Source organism: Melanerpes formicivorus, unplaced genomic scaffold (genome assembly GCF_026170545.1).
Source record: "Melanerpes formicivorus ecotype bairdi unplaced genomic scaffold, bMelFor1.0.p_v2 SCAF_5, whole genome shotgun sequence".
Lineage (NCBI taxonomy): Eukaryota > Metazoa > Chordata > Aves > Piciformes > Picidae > Melanerpes > Melanerpes formicivorus.
This window is the reverse complement of record NW_027142357.1, coordinates 13,172,347-13,188,855: the sequence shown is the minus strand read 5'-3', so window position 1 is coordinate 13,188,855 and position 16,509 is coordinate 13,172,347. Positions and strand designations below refer to the sequence as shown.

General features: G+C 40.8%; 1 protein-coding gene across 2 annotated transcripts in view; it reads right to left on the bottom strand.

The window, feature by feature from the left end:
• The window catches only part of DIP2A (disco interacting protein 2 homolog A), a 102,182-nt gene extending 85,673 nt beyond the window's left edge, over positions 1 to 16,509 (bottom strand). For both annotated transcript variants that reach the window (XM_068138240.1, XM_068138241.1), the window contains exon 1: positions 16,335 to 16,509. In XM_068138240.1, coding sequence (XP_067994341.1) covers positions 16,335 to 16,431 — 97 coding nt within the window. In that variant the 5' untranslated portion in view covers positions 16,432 to 16,509. The remainder of the gene's footprint in view (positions 1 to 16,334) is intronic.

Below are 16,509 nucleotides of genomic sequence, written 5' to 3'. Positions count from 1 at the left end.
CTTTCTCCAGTCTTGATTAAGATAAGGAAAAAAAATATCATCCAGACCTACTATTCACTTATCTACCCTGACTTATTAATTCATGAAAGCATTTTGATTTTTACTCCTGGATAAATTATACTTTCCAGCGGTCTACTAAGAGAGCTGTGAAAACCTATGTCCTGAGCTCCCATCAATTTCCCCACTAGTCTGACAAGCTGAAATAAAACTGGAAGAAGCCTAACACAATTTTCTTGTAGAGAAGGTTAGGCAGTATTATCACAGCCTGTTTTAATCTCAACAGTTACCTAGAAACTGGGTGAAACACTAGTTACCTGGAAACTTAAGTAACAAACTTCCATTAGAATGTGACAGACAGCTCTTCAGTCTTCAAGAAACCTACAGATTTTCTACTTGAATAACCCAATGGTTTCATTCCATTAAACACACATCACTTCACTGTTATTTAAAATGTCTAAAAATCCATAATCTGCTGAAGTTGCTATTTTATCACCTAGTTTATCATCTGAAGGTAGAACGTCAACATTATCACTTCAGGGTTTGGTTGGTTGGTTTTTGTTTGTGGGGTTTTGTTCTGCTTTTTACATTGGTCACAATGTAAAACTGTGCTTACAAAAATATCTCTATTTGAAATCATCTGAACCACATTTTGCTGAGGGTACTTCTATTAATTATGCACCACAGCATTATCTTCCAGAGAAATCACATTATCCTCCTAGCACAAAACTAGGCAGTGGTCTTTATACAGCATCTGTTAATTTTACTACAGTCATTTTACTCTCTGAGATATTCAATGACAATGACTGCAAAGTAAGTTTGAGTTTTGAAGTTGAGAATTTCCCTTATAAAGGGGCATTGAGAACCTGCTTAATGAGATGAACACTATTTTGATAACATCAACACTACATGAGTCATCAATCTATCCAACAGTACCCTTCAGTCACCACAAGGAATTATCTCATACCGATTCATAATCTTGTTTTATTCTGCATTGTCAAAACATTGCTTGTTAAACAGCAAGGCTTCCTTACATTATGATTTAGCCAATGTCACTTTTATCACAATTACTAACTATGGGCTCAGTGAACAGCCAGTAATGAAAAAAATCAATGGTGGGGCAGCAAGGAGAGAGCAAATAGCTCACAGAATGACTGTCAAGCATTAAGGAAAAATGTCCAGCTATAAAACTGGTGTTAATACCCCCACTTAACCATAAAGGCTTATCCTGCTATTACACTGCAGCACATAATCATACTGCAAATATAACAGAGATTTGGCTATCAAACTTAACATATTGAATCATGCTACACAAGACACCACCTACCTCAGTCACAATCTTTTTATCTTTACTACTCAACAAATATCCATGTACACCTAACATAACATTAAGCCTGTGCATGAAGGCCTGTGATTCAGTTTATCTGGCTTCTTAAACCACAACAACACGGCAAGCATGATTGAAACACTTCAGAGTACATCTCCAAGTTAAGCATAAACGTATGTATCTATTGTTTCACTCCACTACTCAGAAATAGCCACTAAAGAAAGGTAAAGCCACCAAAAAACTTGTGGATTATCACCAGCACTGATGACTCTGGACAGAGTTGGACAAAACCAGGAACAGGATCTGTTCACAATCAAGAAAAATCTACCTGTTTTTAGCACAGCAGTGACTGACATGGCCTAACCACAAAAGGAAACAATCCAAACAAACAGTAAAAGCAACCCTGATGCAAGAGCTGGTGAGCAGAAGACGCAACAAAACATGGTAGGGTACAGAAGACACATAATTATCACAGGTACAAGTTGTCAGATACTAGTTATGTGCAACTTTCGTGTATGTAAATTTTTTTCTCTCCTCTGGATGCACTTCAGACAATACTGGTCCTGCCAGAGGAGAAAGATCAGCAACACGGCAGTTGTGTCAGTACCCACTCAGTCTCTGAACATGTTACATCTTATTTATATAGCTTCCATTTAAAAAGTACAAGACATCATTTACCTCTTACTACCATCTACCATTTACTGGTCTTCCCCAGGCATTCTGCTCTTCTTCCCCTGTCATCTCATACTAGTGCTGGAAGTACAAAACAGTGGAAAAATCACCAAGTTCAGTATTGCTGATAAACACATGGTGATCACAGCAGACACAGAAGTGGTGTGAACCTTCAGTGCTCTGTGTTGCCATGGCACTGGGGAGAACGGAGTGGCAAGGTGGAGGCTCACCATTTTTCTTCCACTTACCACCTGCAATACTGCTGAACAGAGGAGCTACACCAAAAATAAGAAATGTTTTGTACAGCTGATAAAGGAACAAATGCTTGATCACAAGGAACTATGTCTTGACCACAATCCCACTCACACACTCTGCACAACAGTAGATAAGGAGGTATAAATATGATCCAAATTTCATATCTCATTTGCAGGGGAAAGACTTCAATATCAAACAGCAGGAGCAGACAGACAAATTTGTGCTCCTCACCCCCTTGCCTCCCACCCCCCAAAAATGGACACCCTTTGGTAAAATATGTGACTTCAGCTACACCCAGTGCTACCCTGGGAGATTTTATGCTTGTAATTGCAGTCACGCTGTAAAGCTATAAGGCTAGTCTGCAGTTCAGTGCATTATTCACTGGCCCTTTCTGCTCCTGGTGCCAGCCTGTAGTCACAGCAATAACTGGCATGTTCTCTAGTAAGAGGTAGATTCAGCTGCCCCTAGCCCCTGTAATCTCTGAGGACTGGCTAGAACACAAAGGGATTCATCTCTTACCAAATTTATCCTTCACTAAATGTAACAGCCAGCTGCCAAGCCTGTAAGCTACCTTAATCATCACAATTATCCTGCTACAATTTCACAACACATGTAGACTTAATGTTTAAAACCCATAAAACTTGCTGGAGCAAAAGAAATATACATCAGGATTTACATGCAGCCATTTTATTATTTAAGGAGTTATTTATGATATTAACAGTAGTGTAAGATCAGAGTATTGAGCCACAGCCACAAGTGAATACAGAATATGAGGAACCAGTTCAAACAGAAGTTAACAAGACAGAAACTCTCAGGAACTGAGGATCTTGCTGATACCTCTACTGCAATGCTGTCAGACTGTGACTGATTATTCAATTTCTCAAATAAGAATTCATACAGTTAGGCAATAAGTAATTTTTTTTCACCTGTCCTGGAGAACAAGTGAAGCTCCCTATGCATTGTTCAGGACCTAGTAAGAGCTGTGGCCTGATAGCCATACATCTCTCAGGTACGCATTATTGACAGAGTTAGAAGTTATTCCATGTGGTTCTGGTTCTCTTTCTCTTCACACTGGAAAAATATGGAAGGCTTCTCTCGTGTGTGCTGTGCCATGAAGATCTTAACAAGAATGGGAAAAAATAATCACATATTCACATTCACTGAACAAAGGAAAAGTGATAAATAGAGAGCTACCTTTTGCACTTCATTCTTTGGTTTCTGGAGCAGCCCTTGACTCCTGCAAACAGCTGTTACAAGTATTTCCAGCACCTGAAGGTTTTTTTCAACTAGCAGAATCTAATGATTGTGAAGGACATTTGAAAAACACCCTTTGTTAGGAATGGAAAATTCTCATTTGCTAATGGTCAATGTCAGGCACTCATATATTTATAAACTGATGTCCTACGGAAATAAAACCAAACCAAATCAGAACAGTGACAATATCTGCTAAAATCCAAACCTGAAGAAAACTATGACTTCTCACCCATTTAGGCAATAGTTGTTGGTCCATCTAACACTGGCACCACAAGTTGCAGATGTCTAGAAATATAATTTTTTCTCACTAGGTCAATCAGAAGAACATTTCCTGTTTACAAATACCTATTTCCTTAACACATTCTTTCATCTGTCACACAATCACATTGCTCAATTACTACAGCAATGCTTTCAAACAGACTGGTTTACTGCGTTATTTAGAAGAGTAACCCAAAGGTGGGTGTACTGGAAAGGGAGCACAGGGACCACGGTGCACACCACCCCCACTCCTGTCCTATTGCTCAAGCTGACATGTCCAGCTTTGGTTTCATGTTTCACTACCACAAAATATATTGTTTCAGTTTACCAAACTGCTCAATGAAGACAAACTCACAACCAGCAAAAATACTGCATACTAAATCAGTCCTTACCTGGCTGGTATCTTCTGGGTAAACTGTTAAATGTAGCCCAAAAGTCAACTGAGACTAGTAAGTCAAACTGGGAAGAGCTCGAGAGTTCTCGATGTTCATGCAAGCTCATTGAGCAGCAATGCACTTGCACTAGAGCAAGGTATAAAACACCTCTATATCCTGCTTAAGGAGTGACTCTGGGTTCATCAGTTTGACTGCTAAGAAGTTTCAAGGTCATGAATTTTACTATGCAATGTACAATCAATTCCTTCAACATGCTGCAACCTCAACTAGCTGGTTTATACAGTTTAAGTTTCTTAGTGATTATTAATCAGTAAATGAAAACTTCAGAAAAAAACCATAGATAAAGGTGCTGGAACCTAAATACTTGCTTCCTTCAAATACTGTTGGGGGTCGGGGAATGAAACCTGTGAATTCACAAGACAACAGAGAACCTAGAGCCTGGTGATAGGGGAAGTTCACCACTGTTCCCACTGCCACTCCCCAAGATTACACATTCCCACCACAGACTATGTATATAGTGCTCAATGGCATCTGTGAATACAATCTGCTCTGTACAAAAATACTGCTCATCCATAATCTTTATATGATTCACAGAACTTCTCTTTTCAGCTTCACAGTTGTACTGCCATCCTCTGTAGCATAAATGCTCTTTATCATTGGCATCAGAGATTCAGAGAACAGTTTGGGGTGCAAGGGACCTTAAAGATCACCTAGGTCCAAACGTCCTGCCATGGTCAGGGGCACTTTCCATTAGACCAGGCTACTCATGGCCTTGTCTGACCTGATCTTGAACACCTTCAAGGAGGGGACATCCACAGCCTTCCTGGGCAAGCTGTTCTAGTGTTCCACCACCCAAAGCGTAAATAATTTCTTTCTAATATCCAGCCTAGATCTACCCTTCTCAAGCTTTAGTCCATTCCCTCTTGTCCTATCAGAACAAGCCTTTGTAAAAAGTGCCTCCCCAGCTTTCTTGTAGGCCCTCTTCAGGTACTGGAAGGCCACTCTAGGGTCTCTGATTATCTTTGTGGCCCTCCTCTGGACTCACTCCAGCATTTCCATGTCCTTCTTATGCTGAACATACCAGAACTGCATGCAGTACTCCAGGTGGAGTCTCACAAGAGCAGAGGCAGAGAATCACCATCCTCATCCTGCTGGTCACAGTTCCTTTGATGCAGCCCAAGATATGTTTGGTCTTCTAGGCTGCAAGCATACATTGTCCTCCTACCTATGTGCCTTGTTATAACAGGAAAAATCAGAACCAATATCCCAAGCCTTCCTTGTCTCCAGAAAAGGTACAGTTCCTGGACTACCCTTCTGAAATCTCTTCATGACAGGACAGAGCTGAAAACCCTCTAGATACATTCCTACAGGCCTTCAGTTCTGCATATGTAATAACTTTCCCAAACCTTATAAAATACTGAGTGCTTTGTATTTTCCTTGTATCTGATGAATCATAGAACTGTGGGACACCAATGTATTATCACACACTACGAATTACAAGTTTTTATATTTGAAGTTAAGGACAATGTTTCATTCCAGGCTGGATCCAGGACAGTTCTGAAGGAACAGCAGTACAGACACAGGCAGACATTGAAAAAAGATTTATTTTGGGCACAGATTCGTGTTGCAGCTAAGTTGAAGCATTGGCACTCTCCCTCAACCTTCTCCCCTCAACCCAATCCATCTCTGAGCCCATCTGGCTATATGACTATGCAAATTCAACTCTCTAAATTGCTTTAAAAAAATTAAAATTAACCTTCCCTCATGTTAACTTGCTGCCACTGTACTGCAGCATCAGAGAGGCACCAGACGTAGCTCAAGATGAAAGCTTGGGGACAGGAAATTCCCTTTTGGGCAACAGCTGCTTCTTTAGTTCAGCCTGGTAAAAGAATACCCAACCCAGAGCTTGGGAGCAGATGGAGGCCCCTTCCAGCTTCTTCACAGAAGCAGCCAGAGAGCTGCAAGAAGCAGCAAGGCAAACACAAGATCCCCATTGTGAAAACTGACTCTCTTGTGCACAAGATGGGAAATGGAAAGAATGAGCTTCCACAGAAGCAAAAGGGTGCCCCAAACTTCATCAGAAAACCACTACACAAAGGATAATAGATAAAGAAGTAGCAAACCCCAGTGTTATATTCTTTTCCAGCAGGAAGGAGTCAGCTGAACTGATACAGCCCATACATACATATACATGCAAACAACCTTCAAACTGTTAAATGCAATTGGCAGGTTCTGCAGTAGCATGAAATATTGTTTTAAGGATAAATAAGGACATGTTATTCTCATAACTTTCTTCTGTTTTATTTTGACAAGCACTCTAGGAGAAAAACAAACAACATGATAAACTGGAAATTAAATAAGAAATCTGAGAAAAGAGAAAAAAAAAACACTAAAAAATTTGAGCAAAGGTTAATTATAATAAAAACCCAGAAGAAAAGATTATTTGTATTTATCCTCATAATAATGGGACATCAGCTAATAGTGCATTTTCAGAGTCCATGAAGAGCAAATACCAGAAGAGGCAGAATTTTGTGAGATGTTTCTAATGGGCACCGAGAAGGAACACTGAACAAGAAGTTCCTGCTACTGAAGGACTGAGGGACATGGACTGTCACCAGCTATAAGGGGTCTCTCCAAATTCTTAAAGGGACATACACTAAAATAATAAAATAGAAATATCTTGAGCTTTAAAAGCTAACAATATGATCTGAGAGATTAAGGACTGCTTCTTTCTTCACTATTTTGTCAGTACCATAAAAAGACACAAAAAGCCACTAAAAGACAAGAAGCTTTCACACAGAAAAACAAAACACAAAAAATCCAAGGAGGGTTAAAAAGAAGTTAATAAAATGCACTTGTTAGGAGGCAAGTCAAACAATGCTGTATTCTTCAACAAGACTGCAGGGGAGGACCCAGCTTTGTGTCCTGTTGAGCACTGCTGGGGAAACAGTAGTCAAGAAAGCACAAAGGTGGAAAAAAAACATTAAGAAGGTAGAAGGATACAATGATGTGATATGATGATTTAGAGGCTTTAATGATGCAGCCACACGTTTCATCTGGTCCCCCAAAATCTGCATTGCATAACTACTTTCCTCAACCTTAGCACAGGAAGACCAAACACACATATCTTACTGCAGATCTTCAAATTTAGATCTGCAATCATCACTTAAAACAAACAAATCCCCATAATCCAACAAACAAACAGACACACATAAATAAAACAACCAACCAACCTCAGGGAAATGCAACAAGCTAATGCTTCCTCGAGAGCTACAAACCTTGATCTAAGAAACTGTCAAGTACTTTGATATTTGTTCCAAGGTAAATACATACCTTCTTTATAACCAAATAACTCATGTAATCAGGAGACTAAAATCTTTTGCCTCTGTATTTGCATACAAGTATAGTAAAAATACCTTTCTTTCAGTAACAGGAGCAATACATGTATTAAATCAACAGTATGAAACATCATCAAGCTGGCATCTTGGGCATCCTGCATCTCTGTGCCAGACTAGTCTTCAATTAAAACAATGTCCATAGCCTTTTACCAATTAAATTATATTTCAGAAGAAGAGTTTATTGCTTTAAAATAAAACACCACAATGCCCCAACATCCCCAATGAAACAACCACAAATACTCCACACCCCAATAGTATTTAAGCTAGAAAACACAAAAAAAAAAAAATATTAATTGCGTCATGTTCTCAAGACTGGGAGAGCTTCATTTAGATTTGGAGGGAAAGACAGGGAGGTAGAACACAAGACAGAGGTCAACATTAATTTTACAAAGGTCTATTTATGTTGTAAAAATGTGCACTTATGATTTTAAGGGAAGCTTACATTTGCATGAGAACATCTGGAAAAAAATGTATTTCCTTTAATTCAAGCTTCAAGTACAAGTGGTCATCATACTCCTGCTCCTCACCAGTATTTAACCTTCCTTGCAAAGCAATGTACCAAAGAATAACAAGACTAGTCCTCTGCCACACAACAGCTGAAGCTGGAAAGAATGCCTCAAGTTCAACCTAGCTCAACTCTGCTACTGCAGGGTCCACTGGAGCAGGGTGCCCAGGATCCCATCTAAAGAAATACTAAAGGAATTTCTGACAAATTTTACCCATGTCTTATCTAGGTAAACCCCAGCATTTTACAGTTATCATTATTGTTGCCATCCAGACCAGCAATGAATTAAGACATCTCACAGGTACACAAGGTCCTTACACTTAAATCTTTGCTCTCAATCACCGACAACTACAATTGATTCTTCAATGCAGAAGGGTTGTGAAAGAGACAGAGTACTGTACATTCTTCTACTCAAACAATGGGAAGGGAAGAATTTGAACACTGTTCAACTACAGCAGAAATCCAAAACCCAGACCAACAAACAAACAAAAAAACCCAAACACAAAACCACCACCAAACAAACCAACCAACACCAAACAAACCAACCACCACCACTCCCCCCTAAAAAAACAACCAAACCCCAAACCACCTAACCAGGTGAGTCTGAAATTCTGCTTTGATTGGAAATAAAATTGACCTAGCACTCCCAGTTATCCTTGTTGTGCATTTTGTTTCCTCAACACAGTAGGCACATACAACCCTGTTTCTGTAAGCACTTAAGTCCATCTCCATCCCTCCTAAGTTGAAAGCCACAGACATCAAAATAAGATTGGATGTCCTTAAGCTTTCTGAAGATTCTCACTGGAGGAGAACAAAAACAACTGCTGCTGCTATCTCAGTGCCAGTAGCCTGGTTCCATAAAATTACTCCTACTTAAGTCTTGCAGCAGTGTCTTTCTCCTCCACCTCTTCCTCCTTCTGCTCTACCAGCACACTAGTCCAGTTAGGGTAAAATTCAATACTTGAATAGACTTCAAAACATGCTGTGGCTGAAAAGTGCACAATGGATGGAAGCATCCCACAGATCAGGTGTGTTCACCTACCCGCCACATATCTGGACTGCCTTTATCTCAATAGACATGTGGCCTGTAAATGGACTTCAGAGTCCTATCCTGAAGCAGAGCAGGAAGATTCTGAATCCACTTTTGGAAAGAAAACACTGTTCTTAACCATACCAAGTAAGGATGCCAATTTATTTTTAATGATACTGCTGCCATTAAATTTTAAAGTTGTCATAACCAGTAACGGGGAAAAAAAAAAAATCTATGCTCCAACCATCACCTTATTAAACATGGTAATTTGAGTTTTCTACCATAATCAGAAAGTTTTACTTGGAAAAGAAAAGGCTTTAAAAGCAATCTAGTTTTCAGCTGCTGCTGTTATACAAGCAAGCTTAGTTGCAACCAGAACACAGCTTCAGAATGCTAAAGTCGTGTGGCACCTTTTCCTGGTTTGAGTGAGAACAGAACTAACTCTGTTCAGTGATTTTACATCCCACCTCAGTCTCCTCCAAGTTAACTGTGCTTTCTGAAATTAACAGTCTATTCCTGCAGAGTCTGTTTCTAGTAGTGGTAAGGGCTCAATGTTTACAGTTGGTGCCAAGGACCCATACGCAGGCCAAGGTCACTGCTAAATCTCACTGTGCTACATTGGGGGTGCAGGGTAAAAGGCTGCACCCATAATTTGGAGTGGACAGGACAGGCGACCCTAAACTGACAAAGTATTTCATTCCATTGACATCATATTCATTACAAAGCAGAGGGATAATGAGGATCAGGTTCTCTCTTCTTCAGTGACCAGTGCTTGAGGAGGACTCTGTCCACTGTGCCCGCAATCCCAGTTCTAGTATTCTTGATTCCAGTTCCTGTCTGCTGCCAAATCCAATTTGGGGCTTCTGCCACAGCATCAATGGTGATAGTGATGTTAGGAGGCTTGGGTTTGATACTGGGTTTGTATAATTTTATGGTTTGTTTGGTGTTTTTTTTGTTTTTTTTTTTTTTTTTTTTGTTTTGTTTTGTTTTGTTTTGTTTTGTTTTTAATTAAAGCTGGTTTAGCATTCCAGTGCATAAGTTGTCCTCCCTTACTGGCTTTCTCATCCCCTTTGGGAAGGAAGAGTGTTAACAGAGACTGTTTGTCACTGGTTTAGTGCTCAGCCCAGTCCTAAACCTTCACACTCCTATTCTTTAATAACCTAGACTAGCTGACCAATCAAAGCAATAGGGCAAGACAAAGCAATGACAATCCACTGAACAGCTACTTCATGGCCAGGCCATCAATGGCTGCAGGTGAGTTTGCATCCACTGATGGCACCACTGAAATGGAAAGGCTGATAGCAACACTATCCAGCAGTAACACTTCTGCCCATGAAGCCACCAGCTTTTCACTGTAGGTAATAAATCCACCTGGACATGAACAAAAAGGGTTTGGATCAAACACCTATCACCATGAAAGCAGCAGCTTTAATCTCCTAGACGATATTTTCGACGATGGCTTTAATGAGAATTCCATATGCACATTCACTGTGCTCATTTCGAACAGCAGCAAATTAAACCCTCCACCTGTCACCAGCTATGAAAAGCCTCTCTTTTCTTTAAAATAACTGAAACTCTCCCTAATAATAATCTCATAACAAAGGCATTAAACAACATAAACCCAAGTATGACACAAGTGGGGAATGTGCTTAGAGACCCACCAATGAAAACATGGACAAGATTAAGCCATTATGACTAGAGCTTCTGAACATATCATGAAGGTAATGTTAGCTACATCATTGTGTAGTTTTACAACCAATACTTATCAACACAAAACCATTTAAAATTGAACCACATGTAAGGCATATTTGAGCTAGTTACCACTTACTGGCATATATACAATATAGCATTAAAGAGGCAGGTATTCATAAAGACTTCCAGATAGGGCTGGCAGAAAGAGCTAGCCTCATTCCATCAATTTGTTAAGTCCTTTATAAGCACTACTTGCCATAAGACTGGGTTAAATGAGGTCAGAAACCTGTGTGACTACTTCAGTAACAAACCAGACCTAAGGATACAGGACAACCTGAAGGATGTCAGCCAGTCACCAAGACCTGTGCTGGGTGTATTGCACGAGCAAGAACAATCTTTGTAGATTTACTTAGTCCCCAGTGGCACTTGGCAAGTCCCACTTACAATTACACAATTAACAGTTTCTGGTGGAGAAGCCAAGAAACTAAGCAACAAGAAACTAAGCAACAAAGATGCTGGAGGTCAAGTTTCACAGACTACCATCCACTTACCAAGCATCCATCTGCCCAAGTTCCAACAGTTCTGCTCATTGACAGACTTGGATTATATTGATTTCCAAGCATTAAAACAACAGCAGAAGTGGTAAACAACTGCAATTTGCAGATACACTTTTTGAAGATTTCCATAACAGAAAAATACTGCCTTAAGACCAGAAAAGAATACCCCAATACTACGCTTTACCATGAAAATCATGTCTTAAAGTGCATGTGCATCTCTTAGCTGATTTTGCATACAGTATTTCAACATCACATCAATACTGCTAGTGTAACAAAAGCAATTATGTTAAAACTTTTCAGCTCTGACAACTACCTTTAGTTTCTATAAGGTGCTTTGCTCCAAAAAAAAAGAAAAAAGTATCCTGATAAAAGTATCAAAATTATGTGATTGTGAGCCTTTGGTCCAGACACATCTCACTGGGAGCCAGAGCAACCTGCACAACAAACACTGCATCTAAACTGCCATACTTTCCACTAAAACTTGACCAACCTCTGAAGAACCTTTGAGTGATGTATTAAGAGACAGAAAACACAACACTCCAAAATAAACAGCGAAATCAAGCTATAATTAAAACCATAAACTATGTGACAATACATTTCTATCTCAGGAATAATTCTGTAGCCCATTTGATAGAAGTCATTTCCCATCTGGCAAGCAGGGGGTAATCAAATAGATTTGAACCAGAGGAAAAATATCTTCAGCCTCTTTACAGTAGGTCATATCTGTTAAAGAATCTCAGCTCAATTCCAAAATAAGACTGACTTTCCAAGTCCTACAAAACAGAAGAAAACCAAAAATAATATATTTAACATTTAAAGCTGATCAGAAATTCAGAGGGAAAAAAAAAAGTCTAACATTAACACACTGGTCAAACAGCCACCTGAAAGTCTGTAGCTCCACATTTTTCTTTCCTCAGCTTTTATGTAATATTTACTGAATGCAAATCATATGTTATGCACCCAAATGGTCCATCACAGAGCAACAAGTACAAAATATTTCCAAGCAAAGAGAAAAGCACAGTCATAGGTTCTTGTAAGACCCTGAACTGATAGCTGCAGGGACTACCAACATAAACAACTCTAGGTGACAAAGCCACACAGACTAACACCAGTGGGATGCTCTTTGTGGAAACACGGACATATAATACAGTTTTATCTTTGACTATTACTCCTACTCATATTGTCCTTGGATTAGAAAGGAACAACTAAGGCATCTTCCTGCATAGATGACCTGAAAGAAGAAAAAATTGACCCAAATTCCACAACCCCTAGGCCTAGGAGAGTAGAAGTAAAGCTGCTCAAAAGATGGAAGTGCTGTGTCTAGTGCTGTTCAGAAAGAGGTCATCAAACATCAAGAACAATTCATCCAGAGGAAGAATTGCATGACCTCTCAAGTGTTTCTGTCTTACCCAAAAACATGCATCTCATTGCATAAGCCAGCAAATTATAGCTATGTGCCATGGAAAGTGCTAGCACCAAAAAAATGAAAAGCTCTGAAAAGAATAAAAATGAGAAGCCTTCTGGATGATACAACAGTCAAAAACTGTTTTGCAGCACAGCTTTCAAATAAAATGTCATTTCCATGAATACACACAACATACAAGTAACATTTGTGTCTAAATGAGACCTGTCCTTCAAAATCATCACACCTAAAAAGGAGCATATAAGTACATTTAGATACATACAATTCCACACAAATACATCACACACTCACATGAAACAGCTAGAAGCTTTAAACAAGTAAGTTGATGTCTCCCCTACAAAATCTCCACTGCAGATTGGACATTTTTTAAGGAGGGTTTATAACCATAGTTCTCCTTCAAAGAATAGAATAAAAACAAATGGAACTAAAAAAAAGCCATCAAACAAAACCGCAACCAAAAATATTTTGAAGGGACCAAGTGAAAAATGAAGTACTCAAGTTCCACAGCATCACTTGCATGCTTTTACAGAAGCTCCTGCCAGTATGATCGGGGAACTCGGTATTTTTCTGTTCAGTCAGAAAGTTGCCACATTTAAGTCTTAAGGTGAGAAAGCTTAGTCTAGGAATCAGTGAACAACAATTCAATTTAGCTGCCAAACATCTCAAAATTGTTATCATGTCCCGTCCCGTCCCCCCCCAAGAATGAAATTACAGTGTTGATATAACAAAACAACACAGTAGCACTATTCTAGGGATTCTCCTCTACCAACTATTTTCTAGTACATGAAGAACACAAACAAATGTCAATCAAGAGATTAGGATCTTGTAAAAGTGTAAGGATCTGCAATACTGCACACGACCAGAATAATAGCAAGAATCAGAGCTTATCCCTCATCCAAAACTCATCAAAAAGGTGACTACTTTGTTTGGAATTTTGAGTTGTCCTTAGAAAGCAGCAATGCACTCTGAATGTGTATATTTTTCTCTACATCTAAATGTAAATAGCTTTCCCAACCTTCACTATGACAACCTGGTGCAAAATCAAAGGAAGTTCTTAATCATCTTCCTGATTTATTTATAGGTAAAAATAACATAATCAAAGAGAATATACATTATTCCTGCCTCAGCATAGAATACACAACATTTTAATTAACAAAATACAAAGTGAAAAGGAACCTGCCCCCAAGTTTATTCTTTTCTTTTCCTCCCTTCACACTTCCTCTCAGATTGTGGCAACATCCTCCCACGTATGACCTTCTGCAATTTACAGCATATGCAGCAAAAGAAATCCCCCATTAAATCTCCCTGCAGTTTGCATGCTTTCACATATACACAAGTCTTTGTTAAGGCAGAGGTCACTTACAACATCCACACAAAAGTGCAGAAGAGCACTGTACATACAGTAAAAATGATGGTGAAAACTTGAGGAAACAGCTGTCAGCAGCGACCTTCCACTATAGGCCAGATTCTGCTCACATGAAGAGGGAAATAACCGACAATCTGTACAGGTATCAATTTGCTTCCACTTTACATAGATTAAAAGGTAAGTATCTAATCCTAGATCACTATTTCTTCCTAAGTAAGAACATTCTGAGTATTAATGATTGAGAGGTCTATTAAGAGCAGCATATACAAATGTTAAGTGATCACAGAACACAAACTCGTAACGCGTAACTAGGTATGTCCACTGTGAGGAAAGGCTAGAGAGTTGGGTTTGTTCAGTCTGTAGAAGACTCTGGGGAGACATTATAGGGATCCTGCAGGAAAGATGGGCAGCAGTCTGTCAGGAACTGAGGTGACAGAAAAAGGGGTAATGGTTTTAAAATTAAACTGCTTAAGATTCTGTGTGGAAGAACTGCCTGCAAAGGCTTTCACATCATTCAGACACAGCAGAAAAGGAATCACATCTATGATCATAAAGTCTTTGGAGTGGTCAAATAGCTTGAGCTAACATATCACTTCATCCAATCGCATAATTAACCCAGCAGCTATACAGCAAGAAAAATATCAGTTTTGGGTGTTCTGCACCCACAGTTCGCAACTACTTCAGGCATGTCACAGATTTAAAGTACTGCAGGCCTGTACATATAAAAAAGACTGAAGCAGTTAAACAAAAAGACAGTGAAGGCCTACACAAGAGCAGCCAACCCTAGGATATCCTGGCTAATGGGAAAGCGCCAGAAGGCACACACACAACAGTCCTTGTACCAAGCGTGGCTGCAGCATGAGAGTACACAGGTACCAGCTGCCCATTACCACAGATCACTGGAACTCCTCTTGTCAGATACTCCTACGTATCAGATACTGCTTCCTACGACTTCGGCAGACATGCAGCAACAGGTTAAAGTTACTAATCTTATATTTTTTCCTCTGCCTCTGCAGAAGGTGAGGACAGCCAATCTGTGAATCATTTCCTAAACCACAACATAACTCAGACAGCACATTAAGGTAAAATAACCTGTTTTGCCCAGTTGAACATACTGATCTGGAAACTGCAACATCTGAAGCACAGCTCCTACCTACCCCAGGACTGCAACAATTACAGCTTTTTAGCTCTTTCATTCCAAGGTGCACCTTGACTACACAGTTAGGGAAAGTGCAATGACTAACTACTCCAAAAAATGCTGCCTGTCTCCTCTGCCTCTTGTCCTCCACTAAGCTTCAACACCTGCCTTGGACACGTCAAAAAAATCAATATGCAAAAAACCCATCCCAATGCTAGAGAGAAAACAGCACAATTCCCACAGGCATAACAGAACAGTTGATGCCACCAAACACAAGCCTGGAGGTGGAAGGAAAACAGTACCCTTTGGGGGCAGCAAACCAAAAGATGAGCTTAAGTGTACTGTCAAAGCCAACCTTAACCTGGCACTGCATCTCTGCCACCATTGACAAAGGGCTCACTAACTACAGCAGTGGACAGCATATCACCATATTCCTTCCTGCAAACTTGACATAAAAGAAAGCATAAAATCTTTGGGAATTATAGAGAGATCCGAAGCAAGAGGTTTAAGATTTTAGTCACAGTTAGGAACAGATATTAAAGAAACCTAAAAATTCGGTATTTACAGAGCATCCAGTCGCACACTAACTGAGCATTTTGGTGCCTGGTGGGACTGAACGGAACGACTCGTGGCCTTTTCGAAACGTCTAACTGGACCTCCACCATGGTTCCACGCAGGCTCAGGCGCCAGAGGATTCCAGGCAGCTTGAGCCTCCTCCATCAGCATGTTTAATTCGTCGCCGGGTGAACCCCCACTACTACCTGCCACAGGGGCGCCGGGGGATAGGAGCGCAGGCCCTCACAGCCCCGGGCCTGGCGCGCCTCCCCCCACCCTGCACAGCCGAGCTCCCCTCCGAGGGCTGATGGCGGGAGAGGAGCCCCAGACGGAGCAAGGAGACGAGACTCCCACAGACCCCCCGTGCCCCTCAACGGGAGCAGGACCCCGCCCCACCACGGGCGGACAGCGGAAACGACTCGTGGCTTCCTGCCGCGGCGGGCCGGGCCGGGCCGGGCCGGGCCAACCCTCCCCCGCCCTGGCTACGGTCCGCGGTCCCCGGCCGCCCTCACCCTCCGACAGCTCCAGCTCCAGCTCCGCCAGGCTCTCGCGCACCTCGGGAGGCAGCGGCACCGACTCCAAGGAGCAGCCCCCGCGCTCCGCCGCCATGGTGCAGGCGAGGAGCAAGCGGGCCCCGCCAGAGCCGCCGCCCAGCGCTGCCGCAGGTGAGGCAGGGGGCGGGCTGGA